At 43.8% G+C, this 17,824-nt stretch overlaps 1 protein-coding gene across 1 annotated transcript; it reads left to right on the plus strand.

Annotated features, from left to right (window-relative positions):
* Positions 1–15,322: 15,322 nt before the first annotated feature.
* LOC120916542 (prostatic spermine-binding protein-like) lies at positions 15,323–16,717 on the plus strand. Its single transcript, XM_040327578.1, has one exon. The coding sequence runs from the start codon at positions 15,645–15,647 to the stop codon at positions 16,233–16,235; it is 591 nt and encodes a 196-aa protein (XP_040183512.1). The 5' UTR covers positions 15,323–15,644; the 3' UTR covers positions 16,236–16,717.
* Positions 16,718–17,824: the final 1,107 nt, after the last annotated feature.

The following is a 17,824-nucleotide window of genomic DNA, read 5'->3' on the forward strand; positions in this document are numbered from 1 at the left end:
ATGGATAAAATGGCTATTCAAAGGAGCCAACAAAGAGTGGCCATATAGATGGGCTCAAATGGATGGCCTGGTGTACCCAATATAGCTGCAAAAAATATATATATTAAGTAAGTATTAAATAAGAAAATGCCAAAAAGCAGCTAGTACTATTAGGGACAATTGTTTAAGGTTATTAAACAGGCCTGTAGCTTACCGCGTATTGTGGAACAGCTGAGAAACTCTCTGAGGTTAATATGGGATATAAATATGTTCCCAAAAAGAACCCAAATTGGTCTAGAGGTAGCATAGAAAATATGATGGTATATGCTTCCAAGTTAGGGAAAGGCCATAACATGCCAGAGTAGTCCAACTGCTGAGACATAACCAATAGGTAATAGAATCAGATTAGAAGGGCTGAGGGTAAGAACATATCTGGTTTAGAAGCCAAAAAATAAACAGTGGGCTCACCTGGAAAGCAGACTGTGGACGCGTGGGTATAATACCTATGCCTCCCGGGAGGCTAGGATAGTAAGCGTGAGGCCAGAAGGCCTATAAATAGCCCCCATGTCCCGCCTCGAATAAACAATCAACTCGGCGCTGCCGAGTGATGTCATCGAAGCTGGCCGCAAAAGGTTCACAGTGCGCGCGCGCCGTGACAGGAGCGCGCGCAGTACCGGAAACAGTGAAGAACACATCGATGGCGAATAGTCGCCATCTAGTGGACACTAAGAGATACAGCCCTGCTGTAAAATAGGCTGTATCTCACGCACATTGTGTGGAATGAATAAGGGATCAACGGCAGCCATAGAAAAAACGTGGGGGCACGGTACACCTTGGTGAATTTTCTCGTTCTGGTCCCTTCCCTCTTGCTATACATGCATTATGTCTCCCAGCGTTCACAACTACTCTGCTAATTTATACACATTTGTTTGTATACATACGTATGTTAAATTATATTATATATTTATGTCCTCTTCTCCATTATTATAGCACATTGATTTAAACAGGTCCTTTGAAGAAGCGCATATCTGTAAGCGCGAAACATGTCGGGCCATAACCAGTCCAGCGTCATCAATTAAAGATCTTCAGTGGATTAATCTGCAGGCTCTCTTCAGGAGTTACACTACATATTCATGGTTTAAAGCGGGTGTCCGCACCACGATTTTGTCCTTATTCTCTACTTTGTTACGATTTTTTGATTTAAATGTCCTTTGAGTATAACCATGTGTAAACCCTCTACGTCTTAGCCTCTATAATCCCTGTTAACGCTGTGCTATATATCTTATCTTATGCATATCTTTCGGAGAATATTTTTTAATTTGTTTAAAATATATTTTTGTAATAAATAGTATTTTTTTATAAAATCCACTTTGCTCCTCTATAATGAGGCCGATCTGGCCAAGGTCCACTGACTCCTCCACCACCTCCTCGAGAGGAGAGGTGTGGACACTCCCCTCCACCGCAGGATCTTGGGGGTCTTGCTGAGGCTGCTCCGGGGACGATGTGGTGGGATAGCCACCGCCAGCAGATGGGCCCGCTCCCTCCTGCTCATCTGTGGATGACATAAAGCAGTCACATGTTGGGGGACCCACACACTTGTCACATGTTCCCTTCCACCCCGTCTCATTCTACACACCAGATATAAAACACTTATCTGTCCTCGAGGTATCGTCACGGGAATCGAAGCCCTCAACTCCCTCCAAATGCTCCCTCTGCATACACTGGGCGACCTTCTCCTCATCCGGGGTCAATACAAAAGTGCAGGGTGGTCCACCCCCCGTGCCACTCTGGTGCTTACGAATGGTGGTAAGCTTCTCCCGCACACAGAGCCTCAGGTCATTGATTTTTTTGTTAATGTCCTTGGCGCTGCGGGTGGCATTGCCAAGGGCACTAACCTGAGGGGCAATTGTGTCCAAGATTTCTTGCTTCCTGGCGCGGGTGGTATCGCGACTCTCCGCACCATGGAGAAAACGATCATATTGCTCCATAGCAGCAATCACAATTGCCCTCTCCTGGGGAGAAAAATTGTTCTTCCTCTTGCTGACTGGAGCAGCCATAGTACAGCAAAAGAGGCAAGAACGAACGACCAGCAAAATTACCTTTCTCAGGGGGCCATGCCTTAAGCTGTGTAAGGGGCCCCAAAATTCCTGATGGTGGCCCTGTGCATACTTCCCAACACGCACGGATTCTGCAGGACTTTCCCGCACAGACAGCTTCTTCCCGCAGTCCCGCGAAAGGGTTAATTTTCCCGCACTGCAAGAGGAGGCAGCACGGAAGCAGGAGGAACGGGAGCGGTGTGTGGAGGACTGTGGCTGCTGAAGGGAAGAAAGCCAACAGCCGGGCTAATGACAGTCTGTGGCCCCGGCTGTCGGCACAGGTGAGAGGCACCCCCCACCGCTCAACAACTGCAAACCCCCCCCAGGAGGAACCGGAGACCGGAGCAGTGCGGGGCTGGTAATTAACCGACCGAGGGGGGTGGTGCATGTGACCCGACCAACAACGGGGGGTGCATTGTTTGCCAACCCCAAAAAATAACACCAGCAGCCACTGGTTCCCATGTGATCTATGTTCCCTTGATTTTAGCTACTATAGTAAATTTGGAAGCAATGGTTTTTATTTATGACAGGAAAAAGCTTATTTTTTTAAACTCAAAATAATAATGCAATTTAGTCAGGGCCGGACTTACCATTGGGCTTGACTGGGCTCAAACACATGGGCCCCGACCAATATGGGGCCCCGGATGGCAACCCCTTTTAAAAAAAAATAAAAAAATTTAGGGGTCCGGAGGTCCCCAGGGGCCCAGAGGCCCCCAGGGCCCCGGACGGCAACCCCCCTTTTTTAATTTATTTTTTATAAAAAAAAAATATATATATATATATATATATTTTATATATACAGTATATATATATAGAGGTCCCCAGGGCCCCGCATGACAACCTCCCTTTTTTTATGTATTTTTTTATAAATGTTTTTTTTTTTTTAACCAGTTCCCGACCCCCGCATGTACATATACGTCCACAATATGGCACGTACAGGCACATGGGCGTACATGTACGTCCCCGCCTTACCCGGGTTCGGGGGTCCGATCGGGACCCCCTCCGGTACATGCGACGGCCGGGAACGGTGTACGGGAGGTCCGGGAGGAGGGGGCGGCTATTGGTTTCCAGCCGTCCCCTCTCGATCTCCCTCGGCGAATCAGCTTCCACCTGAGCCCTCCCTGCCTGTGTAACTGTAAACACAGGCAGGGAGGAAGTGACGTTTTCTCCCCTCTGGCGGTCTTTTCGTCCGGTTCCAGAGGAGAGAAGACGTCAGTACTGTGAGTTGCACCAACAGCACACATAGGTACATAACCCCCCCAATCACCCCCCAGCACCCCCAGATCACCCCCTGTCACAGTGTCACTGATTGCAGTGATCATTTATTTTCTGATCACTGCTTTTAGTGTCAGTGTGACAGAAAAAAGTGTCAGGGCAGTTAGGTTTAGGCCCCTTTAGGTCCAGGGTAGCCCCCTACTCCCCCCCAATAAAGGTTTAACCCCTGATTGCCCCTAGAGTTAACCCTTTCACCCCTATTGCCAGTGTTACTAAGCGATCGGTTTCTGATCGCTGTATTAGTGTCACTGTTGCCGCTAGGCAGTTAGTTTTTTTTTAGGTTCGCCGCCAGGTTTATATAGCGTTAGGTACCCCCATAAATAAAGGTTTTAACCCCTGATTGCCCCTAGAGTTAACCCTTTCACCCCTATTGCCAGTGTCACTAAGCGATCGGTTTCTGATCGCTGTATTAGTGTCACTGTTGCCGCTAGGCAGTTAGTTCTTTTTGAGGTTCGCCGCCAGGTTTATATAGCGGTAGGTACCCCCATAAATAAAGGTTTTAACCCCTGATTGCCCCTAGAGTTAACCCTTTCACCCCTATTGCCAGTGTCACTAAGCGATCGGTTTCTGATCGCTGTATTAGTGTCACTGTTGCCGCTAGGCAGTTAGTTTTTTTTGAGGTTCGCCGCCAGGTTTATATAGCGTTAGGTACCCCCATAAATAAAGGTTTTAACCCCTGATTGCCCCTAGAGTTAACCCTTTCACCACTGATCACTGTATAAGTGTCACTGGTGACGTGGTTAGCCAGTTAGTTATTTAGTTATTTTAGGTTCGCCACCAGGTTTTTAGAGAGCGTCAGGTACCCCCATATATTACCGAATAAAGGTTTTAACCCCCTGATTGCCCCCTAGTTAACCCTTTCACCAGTGATCACCGTATAAGTGTTACGGTTGACGCTGGTTGGTTAGTTTGCTGTTTATAGCATCAGAGCACCCGCCGTATATAACCCAATAGGTTTAACCCCCTGATCACCCGGCGGGTGATATAAATTTTATTTTAGCGCCAGTCAGGGTCTGCGTCGCCCCAGGCAGCGTTAGGTTAGAGCCAGTACCGCTTACACCCACTCGCTAAGCATACACCCCCCTTAGTGGTATAGGATCTGAACGGATCGATACCTGATCTGATCAGATCTATACTAGCGTACCCAGCAGTTTAGGGTACCCAAAAACGCATTGTTAGCGGAATCAGCCCAGATACCCGCTAGCACCTGCGTTTTCCCCCTCTGCCCAGCCCAACCCACCCAAGTGCAGTATCGATCGATCACTGTCACTTACAAAACACAAGACACATAACTGCAGCGTTCGCAGAGACAGGCCTGATCCCTGCGATCGCTTACAGTTTTTTTTTAAGCGTTTTCTACGTTTGCTTTTCTACAGATCAGGTGCTTTTTTTACCTGTGAATCCTTACCATTGTACCACTAAATTTAGAGTCCAAAATGGCAAACCGAAGGTACAATGATAAGCAGGCCTTGGAGTTCATGTGCATGTCAGATAGTGAAGAGGAGGAGGTCACGCATCTGACAGATTCTGGCTCAGAATATGAACCCGTTTACGACAGCGGCTCCATGTCAGATAGTTCGGACGACGGAGTAGTGGTCCCTGCTAAGGCCAGGCGTACCCGATCCCATTCTGATGTTGTTGAGCAGCAAGAACCGCAGGTCCCTCGTATGGAGCAGAGATCCAGTACTAGCGCCGCTATTCCTTCTGGTGGATTGGCAAGCACCAGCGGCCTAGTACACCCTGGTCGTTTATCCAGCACTGCAGTAACACTTGGTGACGTGGCGAGTCCCATAAGTGCAGTTCAAGCTGGCGATGTGGCAAGCACAAGTAGTGTCCCGCTGCCACCAAGAAGAAGACAGAGACAGGCCCGTCGTGCCCATAGTGCCCTTCCTGTAGAATTTGCCTATCCTGATTGGGTCCCCACCACTTCTACAGCACCTGTACTTCCCCCATTCACTGGCCAACCCGGTATTCAGGTGGATACAGCGAACTTTACGTCACTTGATTTTTATTCGCTGTATTTCACGGAAGATCTCTATAGATCTATTGTGGACCAGACTAATTTATATGCTGGTATCTACATCGCCGCTAACCCCCAGTCTCGCCTTGCCAAAGAATGGAAACCTCTCGAGGTTTCCGAATTTAAGACCTTTCTGGGCCTTACCCTCAACATGGGCATACACAAATTTCCGGAGTTGCGGATGTATTGGTCCACACATCCCATCGACCATATGCCCGTTTTCTCTGCTCACATGGCCAGGAAACGATACGAGGCGATCCTGCGGTTCCTGCATTTCAGTGACAATGCACTTTGTCGTCCACGTGGAGACCCTGAATTTGACCGGCTCTACAAAATTCGGCCCCTCGTAAACCATTTCAACGAACGTTTTGCAGCCTTGTTTAATCCCCAGCAGGTTGTATGCGTTGATGAGTCCCTGGTTAAATTTGCTGGCCGCTTGTCTTTCAAACAGTACCTTCCCAACAAGCGTGCCAGATACGGGGTCAAGCTCTACAAGCTCTGTGACAGGGCCACAGGCTACACATGGAGCTTTAGGGTTTACGAGGGAAAAGATAGTCAGGTAGAGCCGGAAGGATGCCCAGATTACATGGGGAGCGCTGGCAAGATTGTTTGGGACTTGGTGTCACCCTTATTCGGAAAGGGGTACCATTTGTATGTGGACAATTTTTACAGCAGCGTGCCACTTTTTAGCCACTTATTTGATCAACAGATTGGAGCATGTGGCACCGTGCGACCTAATCGCCGGGGCTTCCCCCAGCGGCTTGTAGATGCCCGTATTAGGCCGGGGGCGAGAGCCTGCTGCAGATGTAAAAATTTGCTCGCTGTGAAGTGGCGGGACAATAGGAATGTTTTCATTCTTACCACCCTTCACGCAGACACGACAGTCCAAATTCATACGGCGACTGGTGTTGTGGAGAAACCCCTCTGTGTCCACGAATATAACCTTAATATGGGAGGGGTGGACCTCAACGACCAGTTAATGGCGCCGTATCATATTGCCCGTAAGACGAGACGCTGGTACAAAAAAGTGTCTCTACATTTATTTCAATTGGCTCTACTGAATGCTCATGTCGTATACAGAGCTTCAGGACGGAATGAATCCTTCCTTCAATTCCAGAGGGATATCATCACAGAACTCCTGTATCCAGGCGGTACTGTACCTCACCAGCCCCTACCAAATGCAGTAAGCCGACTGCATGAGAGGCATTTTTCTTATGTCCTCGAGAGTACCCCTACCCAACGAGCCCCCCAAAGAAAATGTCGTGTCTGTACCAAGCGCGGATTTAGGCGTGACACCCGTTATTTTTGTCCCAAATGTCCTGCCAATCCTGGTCTTTGTATTGGTGAATGTTTTGAACGCTTCCACACACACGTTAATTATTAGTGTAGGGTGAAACATTTCACAGGCTAGGCTCACTTACACAGGGTCTCCCAAGATGCCATCGCATTTTGAGAGACCCAAACCTGGAACCGAAAAGTTGAAGTTACAGTTCACAGTTACAAAAAAAAGTGTTAAAAAAAAAAAAAAAAAAGTAAAAAATAAAAACACACAAAAAAATATAAAATAAAAAAACCAAAAATAGTTGTCGTTTTATTGTTCTCTCCCTCTCTATTCTCTCTCTATTGTTCTGCTCTTTTTTACTGTATTCTATTCTGCAAAGTTTTATTGTTGTTATGTTTTTTCATGCTTGCTTTTCAGGTATGTAATTTATTTTACTGTTTTCAGGTACGCCATTCAGCTGTTGCGCGGACTTATTTATCTTGACAGCAACAGCGTTTGCTCCCACGATATATAAAGCCGCGACTCCAGTGCTGTAGGAGGTGATTTCACCACCACAGTTAAAAAAAAGAGCATATATGCCGAAGCATGGGGGCAGCAGGGGCGGAGGAGCGATTTTGCTCCTAATGCCGCGTACATACGGTTGACATTCCTACGGAGGCTTGCCCGTGGAAAAGTCTGACCATGTGTACACGGCATAGAAAAGTCCGACCGTGTGTACGCGGCATAGAAAAGTCCGACCGTACGCGGCATAACTTTTTTGCGGGAGGATGCCCCCATGCTTCGGCATATATATATTTTAGGCACAGGTTGCGTTAAAAAATGTTTTATTTTTTACTATGTTTTTTTATAGGTATTTGCTTTGCAGGTATGGTATGATCTTACTGTTATACTGGAATGTTACTTTGTTTTAATGTTAACCATCATTTGCTTAGCAGGTACGCCATTCAGTTGCAGTGCGGATTTATTTAGCGTGACAGCAACAGCGTTTGCTCCCACGATATATAAAGCCGCGACTCCAATGCTGTAGGAGGTGATTTCACCACTACAGTTCAAAAAAGAGCATATATGCCGAAGCATGGGGGCATTAGGGGCGGAGGAGCGATTTTGCTCCTAATGCCGCGTACATACGGTTGACATTCCTACGGAGGCTTTCCTGTGGAAAAGTCTGACCATGTGTACACGGCATAGAAAAGTCCGACCGTGTGTACGCGGCATAGAAAAGTCCGACCGTACGCGGCATAACTTTTTTGCGGGAGGATGCCCCCATGCTTCGGCATATATAAATGGTGCATGTATGCCCATCATTAGAAGTGGGTGGATGAAGGGAGGTATTCTAATGGTGGGCATACCCACCGATCAATCTTTTTTTTGTTCAGCCAACAGGCTGCATGAAAAAAAAAAAGATTACAATACATGTCCAACAAGAACCATCAACGTACTGGTATGTTGCTGGACTTTGAATGGTTATACCTGCGGGTTTAGGCATCATCTTGGTATCATTCTTTTCAGCCAGCGGTCGGCTTTCATGTAAAAGCAGTCCTAGCGGCTAATTAGCCTCTAGACTGCTTTTACATTCAGTGGGAGGGAATGTCCCCCCCCCCAGATATAAACGGCGCCATTGAGAATATGGGAAAGCATTTTATCACACCGATCTTGGTGTGGTCAGATGCTTTGAGGGCAGAGGAAAGATCTAGGGTCTAATAGACCCCATTTAAAAAAAAAAAGAGTACCTGTCACTAACTATTGCTATCACAAGGGATATTTACATTCCCTGAGATAACAATAAAAATGGTAAAAAAATAAATAAATGGAAGGAACAGTTAACAAATAAAATAAAAAAAGCGAAATAAATATATAAAAAAAAAAAAAAAAAAAAAAAGCATCCCTTTCCCCCCCTGCTCTTGCGCAAAGGCGAACGCAAGCGTCGGTCTGGAGTCATATGTAAACAGCAATTGCACCATGCATGTGAGGTATCACCGCGAAGGGCAGATCGAGGGCAGTCATTTTAGCAGTAGACCTACTCTGTAAATCTAATGTGGTAACCTGTAAAGGCTTTTAAAGGCTTTTAAAAATGTATGTAGTTTGTCGCCACTGCGCGTTTGTGCGCAATTTTAAAGTATGTCGTGTTTGGTATCCATGTACTCGGCCTAAGATCATAATTTTTATTTCATCAATAATTTGGGCAATATAGTGTGTTTTAGTGCTTTAAAATAAAAAAAAGTGTATTTTTTCCCCAAAAAATGCGTTTGAAAAAACGCTGCGCAAATACTGTGTGGAAATTTTTTTTGCAACACCCACCATTTTAATCTGTAGGGCCTTTGCTTTAAAAAAATATATAATGTTTGGGGGTTCAACTTTACTTTCTTGCAAAAAAAATAATATGTTTTTATGTAAACAAACAGTGTCAGAAAGGGCTTTTTCTTCAAGTGGTTAGAAGAGTGGGTGATGTGTGACATAAGCTTCTAATTGTTGTGCATAAAATGCCAGGACAATTGAAAACCCCCCCCAAATGACCCCATTTTGGAAAGTAGACACCCCAAGCTATTTGCTGAGAGGCATCTTAAGTCCATGGAATATTTTAGATTTTGACCCAAGTTGCGGGAAATATAAATATATATATATATATATATTTTTTTTTGCGTAAAGTTGTCACTAAATGATATATTGCTCAAACATGCCATGGGCATATGTGGAATTACACCCCAAAATGCATTCTGCTGCTTCTCCTGAGTACGGGGATACCACATGTGTGAGACTTTTTGGGAGCCTAGCCGCGTACGGGACCCCAAAAACCAATCACCGCCTTCAGGCTTTCTAAGGGTGTAAATTTTTGATTTCACTCCTCACTACCTATCACAGTTTCGAAGGCCATAAAATGCCAAAATAGCACAAAAAAAAACCAAATGACCCCATTTTGGAAAGAAGACACCCCAAGGAAACTGCTGAGAGGCATGTTGAGTCCATTGATTTTTTTTTTTTTTTGTCCAAAGTGATTGAATAATGAGAAAAAAAAAAAAAAATTGTCACTAAATGATATATTGCTCACACATGCCATGGTTATATGTGGAGTTGCACCCTAAAATACATTCTGCTGCTTCTCCTGAGTACGGGGATACCACATGTTTGGGACTTTTTGGGAGCCTAGCCGCGTACGGGACCCCGAAAACCAAGCACCGCCTTCAGCATTTCTAAGGGCGCAAATTTTTGATTTCACTCCTCACTACCTATCACAGTTTCGAAGGCCATAAAATGCCAAAATAGCACAAAAACCCCCCAAATGACCCCATTTTGGAAAGTAGACACCCCAAGCTATTTGCTGAGAGGCATGTTGAGTCCATGGAATATTTAATTTTTTTGCCCTAAGTGATTGAATCATGACCAAAAAAAATTAAAATAAAAAAATGTACAAAACATTGTCACTAAATGATATATTTCTCACACATGCCATGGTTATATGTGGAATTGCACCCCAAAATACATTCTGCTGCTTCTCCTGAGTACGGGGATACCACATGTGTGGGACTTTTTGGGAGCCTAGCCGCGTATGAGACCCCGAAAACCAAGCACCGCCTTCAAGATTTCTAAGGACATACATTTTTGATTTCACTCACACAAATCTTGAAGGCAGTGCTTGGTTTTCGGGGCCCCGTACGCGGCTAGGCTCCCAAAAAGTCCCACACATGTGGTATCCCCGTACTCAGGAGAAGCAGCAGAATGTATTTTGGGGTGCAATTCCACATATAACCGTGGCATGTGTGAGAAATATATCATTTAGTGACAACGTTTTGTAATTTTTTTTTTTTGGTCATTATTCAGTGACTTGGGGCAAAAAAATTAAATATTCCATGGACTCAACATGCCTCTCAGCAGTTTCCTTGGGGTGTCTACTTTCCAAAATGGGGTCATTTGGGGGGGTTTTGTGCTGTTTTGGCATTTTATTGCCTTCGAAACTGTGATAGGTAGTGAGGAGTGAAATCAAAAATTTATGCCCTTAGAAATCCTGAAGGCGGTGATTGGTTTTCGGGGTCCCGTACGCGGCTAGGCTCCCAAAAAGTCCCACACATGTGGTATCCCTGTACTCAGGAGAAGCAGCAGAATGTATTTTGGGGTGCAATTCCACATATAACCGTGGCATGTGTGAGAAATATATCATTTAGTGACAACGTTTTGTAATTTTTTTTTTTTGGTCATTATTCAGTGACTTGGGGCAAAAAAATTAAATATTCCATGGACTCAACATCCCTCTCAGCAAATAGCTTGGGGTGTCTACTTTCCAAAATGGGGTCATTTGGGGGGGTTTTGTGCTGTTTTGGCATTTTATTGCCTTCGAAACTGTGATAGGTAGTGAGGAGTGAAATCAAAAATTTATGCCCTTAGAAAACCTGAAGGCGGTGATTGGTTTTCGGGGTCCCGTACGCGGCTAGGCTCCCAAAAAGTCCCACACATGTGGTATCCCCGTACTCAGGAGAAGCAGCAGAATGTATTTTGGGGTGCAATTCCACATATGCCCATGGCATATGTGAGAAATATATCATTTAGTGACAACGTTTTGTAAAAAAAATTTTTTGGTCATTATTCAATCACTTGGGGCCATAAAATTAAATATTCCATGGACTCAACATGCCTCTCAGCAAATAGCTTGGGGTGTCTTCTTTCCAAAATGGGGTCATTTGGGGGGGTTGTGTGACATCTTGGCATTTTATGGCCTTCAAAACTGTGATAGGTAGTGATAGGTAGTGAGGAGTGAAATCAAAAATGTATGCCCTTAGAAATCTTGAAGGCGGTGCTTTGTTTTCGGGGCCCCGTATGCGGCTAGGCTCACAAAAAGTCCCACATATGTGGTATCCCCGTACTCGGGAGAAGCAGCAGAATGTATTTTGGGGTGCAATTCCACATATAACTATGGCATGTGTGAGCAATATATCATTTAGTGACAACTTTGTGCAAAAAAAAATCAGTTTGTCATATTCCCGCAACTTGTGTCAAAATATAAAATATTCCATGGACTCGACATGCCTCTCAGCAAATAGCTTAGGGTGTCTACTTTCCAAAATGGGGTCATTTGGGTTTTTTTTTTGCTATTTTGGCATTTTATGGCCTTCGAAACCTTGATAGGTAGTGAGGAGTGAAATCAAAAATTTGTGCCCTTAGAAATGCTGAAGGCGGTGCTTGGGTTTTGGGGCCCCGTATGCGGCTAGGCTCCCAAAAAGTCCCACACATGTGGTATCCCCGTACTCAGGAGAAGCAGCAGAATGTATTTTGGGGTGCAATTCCACATATAACCATGGCATGTGTGAGAAATATATCATTTAGTGACAACTTTTTGTAAACATTTTTTTTTTTTTGTCATTATTCAATCACTTGGGACAAAAAAATTAAATATTCAATGGACTCAACATGCCTCTCAGCAGTTTCCTTGGGGTGTCTACTTTCCAAAATGGGGTCATTTGGGGGGGTTTTGTACTGCCCTGCCATTTTAGCACCTCAAGAAATGAGATAGGCAGTCATAAAATAAAAGCTGTGTAAATTCCAGAAAATGTACCCTAGTTTGTAGACGCTATAACTTTTGCGAAAACCAATAAATATACGCTTATTGCGATTTTTTTTACTAAAAACATGTGGCTGAATACATTTTGGCCTAAATGTTTGACTAAAATTTAGTTTATTCGATTTTTTTTACTTTTTGTTATAAGAAAAATCATTTTTTTTCAAAATTTACGGTCTTTTTGCGTTTATATCGCAAAAAATAAAAATCGCAGAGGCGATCAAATACCATCAAAATAAAGCTCTATTTGTGGGAAGAAAAGGACGCAAGTTTCGTTTCGGTACAACATTGCATGACCGCGCAATTACCAGTTAAAGCAGCGCATTGCCAAATTGTAAAAACACCTTGGGTCTTTAGACAGCGTATTGGTCCGGGGCTCAAGTGGTTAAGGGGTCCGGAGGTCCCCAGGGGCCCGGAGGCCCCAGGGCCCCGGACGGCAACCAAAAAAATGTTTTTTTATATATTATATATATATTTATATATAAAAACATTTTTTAAATAAAATATAAATAAAAAAAGGGGGGGTTGCCGTCCGGGGGCCCTGGGGGCCTCTGGGTCCCTGGGGACCTCCGGACCCCTAAAAAAAAAAGGGGGAGCCCTGGAGACCTCTGGCCACTTTAATAATAATAATAATAATAATAATATATACATATATATATATATATATATATATATATATATATATATATATATACTGTATATATATATATATTATTATTATTATTATTATTAAAGGGCCCAGAGGTCTCCAGGGCCCTCGGATGGCAACCCCCCTTTTTTTATAAAAAATTTACATTTTTTTTTCTATATTTTTTTTTTTATTAAAGGGCTCAGAGGTCCCCAGGGCCCCATGTGGCAACCCCCTCCCCCCTTTTTTTTATTTTTATAAATGTTTATTTTTTTATTTTTGTTTATATTTTTTTATTATTAAAAGGGCCAGAGGTCCCCAGGGGCCCAGAGGTCCCCAGGGCCCCGGATGGCAACCTCCCTTTTTTTATGTATTTTTTATAAATGTTTATTTTTTTTTATTAAAGGGCCCAGAGGTTTCTTTTTTCTTTTTATTAAAGGTCCCCAAAGGTCCCTTTTATATATATATATATATATATATATATATATATATATATATATATATATATATATATTTTTTTTTTTTCTTTATTTCTTCTTTTTTTTCAATTTCAGGCGGCAGCACCCCCCCCCCCCATTTCTCTGCTCCAGGGGGCCCATGCATTAAGCTGTGTAAGGGGCCCCAAAATTCCTGATGGTGGCCCTGCGCATACTTCCCAACACGCACGGATTCTGCAGGACTTTCCCGCACAGACAACTTCTTCCCGCAGTCCCGCAAAAGGGTTAATTTTCCCGCACTGCAAGAGGAGGCAGCACCAAAGCAGAAGGAACGGGAGCGGTGTGTGGAGAACTGTGGCTGCTGAAGGGAAGAAAGCCAACAGCAGGGCTAATGACAATCTGTTGCCCCGGCTGTCGGCTCAGGTGAGCGGCACTCCCCCCGCTCAACAACTGCAAACCCCCCCCAGGAGGAATCGGAGACCGGAGCGGTGTGTGGATGTCTGCTGAAGGGAAGAGAGCCGTCACATTCCGTGCACAGGTGAGAGGCACCCCCCCGCTCATTAATGCGTACCCCCCGCTCAACAAACTTAATGCGCCCCCCCCGCTCAACAACTTCAATTCACCCCTCCCACTCAACAACTTTAATGCGCACCCCCCCGCTCAACAACTATGACCCCCCCCCCCCTCGCTCAACATCTTCGTTCCCCCCGAATTCTCGGCTCCAGGGCCCCCTTCAACACTCAAGCCCAGGGGCCCCTACCACCCTAAGTGCTGCCCTGAATTTAGTAATGCTGAAATGTGTGCTACAGGATTTTAATAAGCCTACTTTAAGCTATGAAAATTGTCAGCCAGCATACTGTAATGTTCAAATTTACTATTTATCAAATTTACTTTTCTCTGTGAGTTTCTATTGAAATTATAGTGATGTGCCTAAACTATCAGTAAACTCTTGTAACTAACTAATTAAGCTCTGCAAATCTCTTGCTCGTTCCATATTACACAGATATAAACACATGGGCCCGGATTCACAAAACACTTGCGCCAACGTATCTCCAGATACGCCGTGTAAGTGCAAATATGCGCCGCCATATCTATGCGCCGGACTCAGAAACTAAGATACGCCTGAAAAGAGGCTTCATCCGACCGACCTAACTTGCCTACGCCGGCGTAGAGTGGGCGCATATTTACGCTGGACGTATTTGGCGCTCCCATTGATTTTCTATTCACATATGCAAATGAGGGAGATACGCCGATTCCCTAACGTACGTCCGTCCGACGCAGTGCGCGTAAAGTTATACGTCCGGCGTAAAGTTATGCCCCATCTTTATGTAACTCAGGTGTAACTCAGCAGCACCCATGCACAGGAACACAAGCCAACGTATTTTACGTAGTTTACGTAGGATGTGAATATGACTAGGCGTAGGTCATGTTCACGCCGTAGGCAGTGATCCGTCGTATCTTAGGGAGTAGATCTGACGTGATTCTGAGCATGCGCACTGGGATGCATCCACGGGACGGCGCATGCGCCGTTCATTATACGTATCTGTCTGACACTCAGCCCATCATTTGCATGGTGTCATGCCTCATTTGCATGTCTCACGCACACTTCCACATACGCCGGCTCACACCTAGGAAACCCAGCGCAGATTTGGCAGCACTGGCTTTGTGAATCCAGTGCTTGCCTCTGTGCGCTGCGTCGGCGTAGCGTAAAGGAGATACGCTACGGCGGCATAAATATGCGCCGATGTATTTGAATCCGGGCCATGCTGTATACAGAGAGAGAGAGGAGAAAAAGAGACAGAAATTCATATGGGTATGACATCAAGCAGAAAGCCTCACAACTTTTGACCATTATTAACTGCAGGGTGTTCTTGTCACAATGAAAAGCCCTAGTAGTGACTGATAAGACCTAAGAATAGTTGTCCAATTAAGGTGTCTCTGCATTACTAGCAAGTTTTCTCAGGGCTGTCTTCTGTGACCTTTTGCACCGTGTGGATCACAAATATGGTCATGAAGGGATATGTGCCATCATCTCTTTCTATATCTACATTGAAGAGCTGGAAAAAAGTTCCTTCCTCTGCAGCTATTGGTTCAGAGACAGAAAGTGTATTTTGTACATCTGCTGCTATCAATCAACCAGCCTTGTGCACAGGTCTCTTTTCACAGAGCACATTTCTTCCTCAGCGCTGCTGTTCTCGACTGACTTCTAGCCTGTCATCTCCCACCCAAGAAATCTTTTTATTGAATTATTTTCTGTGAACTGGTTCTTCAAGCTTGGAATTGAGCTGGTTGCAACTTTCCTTCATCTGAGAATCGAGTCAAAGGACACAGTGAGTCTGCTGTTGGACAGATCCAAGACTTCACTACTCTTTTTGTACCAGGATGGCCTCACAAAAAGTTTGGCTGTTGTGCCTTCTGGTCACAGTTATTTGCTCATTCCAGGCAAACTTATTGCCTGGGGTACATGGACAGGTGCAAGCTGTAGGCCAAGATCATGATGACGACGATGTTGATGACAATGATGATAATGATCATATAGCCCATGATGGAGATGACAAAAATGACGATGACGTTGATGATGATGTCGACGACGATGATAAAGATGATGATGACGATGACGACGACGATAAAGATGATGACGACGACGATAAAGATGATGATGACGATGATAAATATGATGATGATGATGACAATGACAGTGATGACGACAATGATGACGACGACGACGATGATGACGACAATGATGACGATGATGACGGCGATGACGATGATCAAATTGTAAAGAAACATGATGATGATGACAACGATGATGATGATGATGATGATGATGATGATGATGATGACGACGATGATAATGATGACGACAATGATGATGATGATGATGATGATGATGACCAAGCAAAAAATCAGGAAGATGACGATGATGATGATGATGATGATGATGATGATGATGATGATGATGAAGGTAACTAAGACTAAAGTATTTCATACTTTACACAAACCAAACACTAGGGATCATCTCTCAAATATATTTGCTCACTCTAGTAGAAAAATAGCTTAAATATTTTTCTACATTCAAAAAAACAAAATACAGTGAAGTGCTAATTGTGTACTAGCAGCATTAGCTCACAGGCTTTATTTAACCTATGTCTGCTGGCATGAACGGGATACCTAAAATGAGACTGCATTGAGCCTTTGCTGCTGTGTGCTGTGTCCTTTCTTGCTTTCATTAATTGCAAACTTTCGCTGGGACATTGAATTGGACTGGACAGAATTTCTGAATTACTGGAAGGAACTTGTCTGAGTCTTGGTCACAAAGTTGGGATCCCACAAATAACTATATTATTCTATTTCTGGGTTACAATCATTTTATGAAAACATTAATGTGACACTGAGGTTCATATAGAATCAGTAAATCAATAAAAAAAAAATCAGATTCTCCATTTTCCTTCTAAGTTGTACTATCAAAGTTCTTTATCTGTAAACATATAGTTTTATTGGCATTTTCAGATTCCTTGGTCTAGTCTTGGGTTCTTGGCTCTTTAATGATAACTAAAAAGGTCATTATGTATTCAACTCTTGAAGAGAAAATGTTAACCCTGGTGCAGATTCTGATGTTGTTTGTATGGTCACCACAAGTAATTTATTTCACTGCTCTAGTTTCCTGCAGTTATATTTCATATACTTACATCTTTCATGTATTAATGATTATAATATTTTCAGTTTTAAAGACAGAATATTATTAGGCAAGAAATAATATGTGAAAACCATTTGTGCTGATGTTTAGCCCCTTTATGGCTGATTCTCCAAATTCTGAAAAGTTTACCCTCACTTCCTGTCCGGCTTACAAACGTTCCACTAGACCAGAAGTGAGGAAATAATATCTACAGCAAGGGCACTGATTTGTTTTGAATGCAGTCCTCTGTATACTTTTTTCTGTGACTTAATTTGTAAAGAGGACAGAAAGGAATGGTTAATCCAATCCTTCCAAACAAGAGGCGAGAAGAAATCTACCAATGGGGACACTGACAACTATCTAATTGGGGATTTCCTCTCAGTTCTTGTTATGACTCTGCGTTAAAAGAAATGCCTCTAAGCCCAGGTTCACATTGAAGCGATTTGGCATGCGATTTGACATGTCAAATCGCATGCCAAAATGGCTACTATTTCCAGCAATGAAACCTTCCCAAAAGTAGTATCTACCTACTTTTAGCGACTTCGGGGGGCGATTCGTATAGACATCTGTGCAGGAAACCACACAGATGTCTGTCAAATCGCCCCTGAAGTCGGACTGCATTGCCGGGTTGAAAATGTGCGAGTTCAGCTGAATTTGCACAATTTCTAACCCACTCCAATGTGAACCTAGGCTAAAGGGAAAAAAAAAAACAGAGGTTTTTACTACTCCCTGCTCTAGCCAAAACCAAAGCTGACATTTGGCTATACATACAGGATATGCGTGAGTCTTTTTAAGCTCCCAGTAGCATGAAAGTAACTTCTCATTGACTGTTTCTCACTCTGCAACATACTAATTTCATTGTTTTGCAAATAAAGCAAATATAACA

This window comes from Rana temporaria, chromosome 10 (assembly GCF_905171775.1).
Source record: "Rana temporaria chromosome 10, aRanTem1.1, whole genome shotgun sequence".
Taxonomy (NCBI): Eukaryota; Metazoa; Chordata; class Amphibia; order Anura; family Ranidae; genus Rana; species Rana temporaria.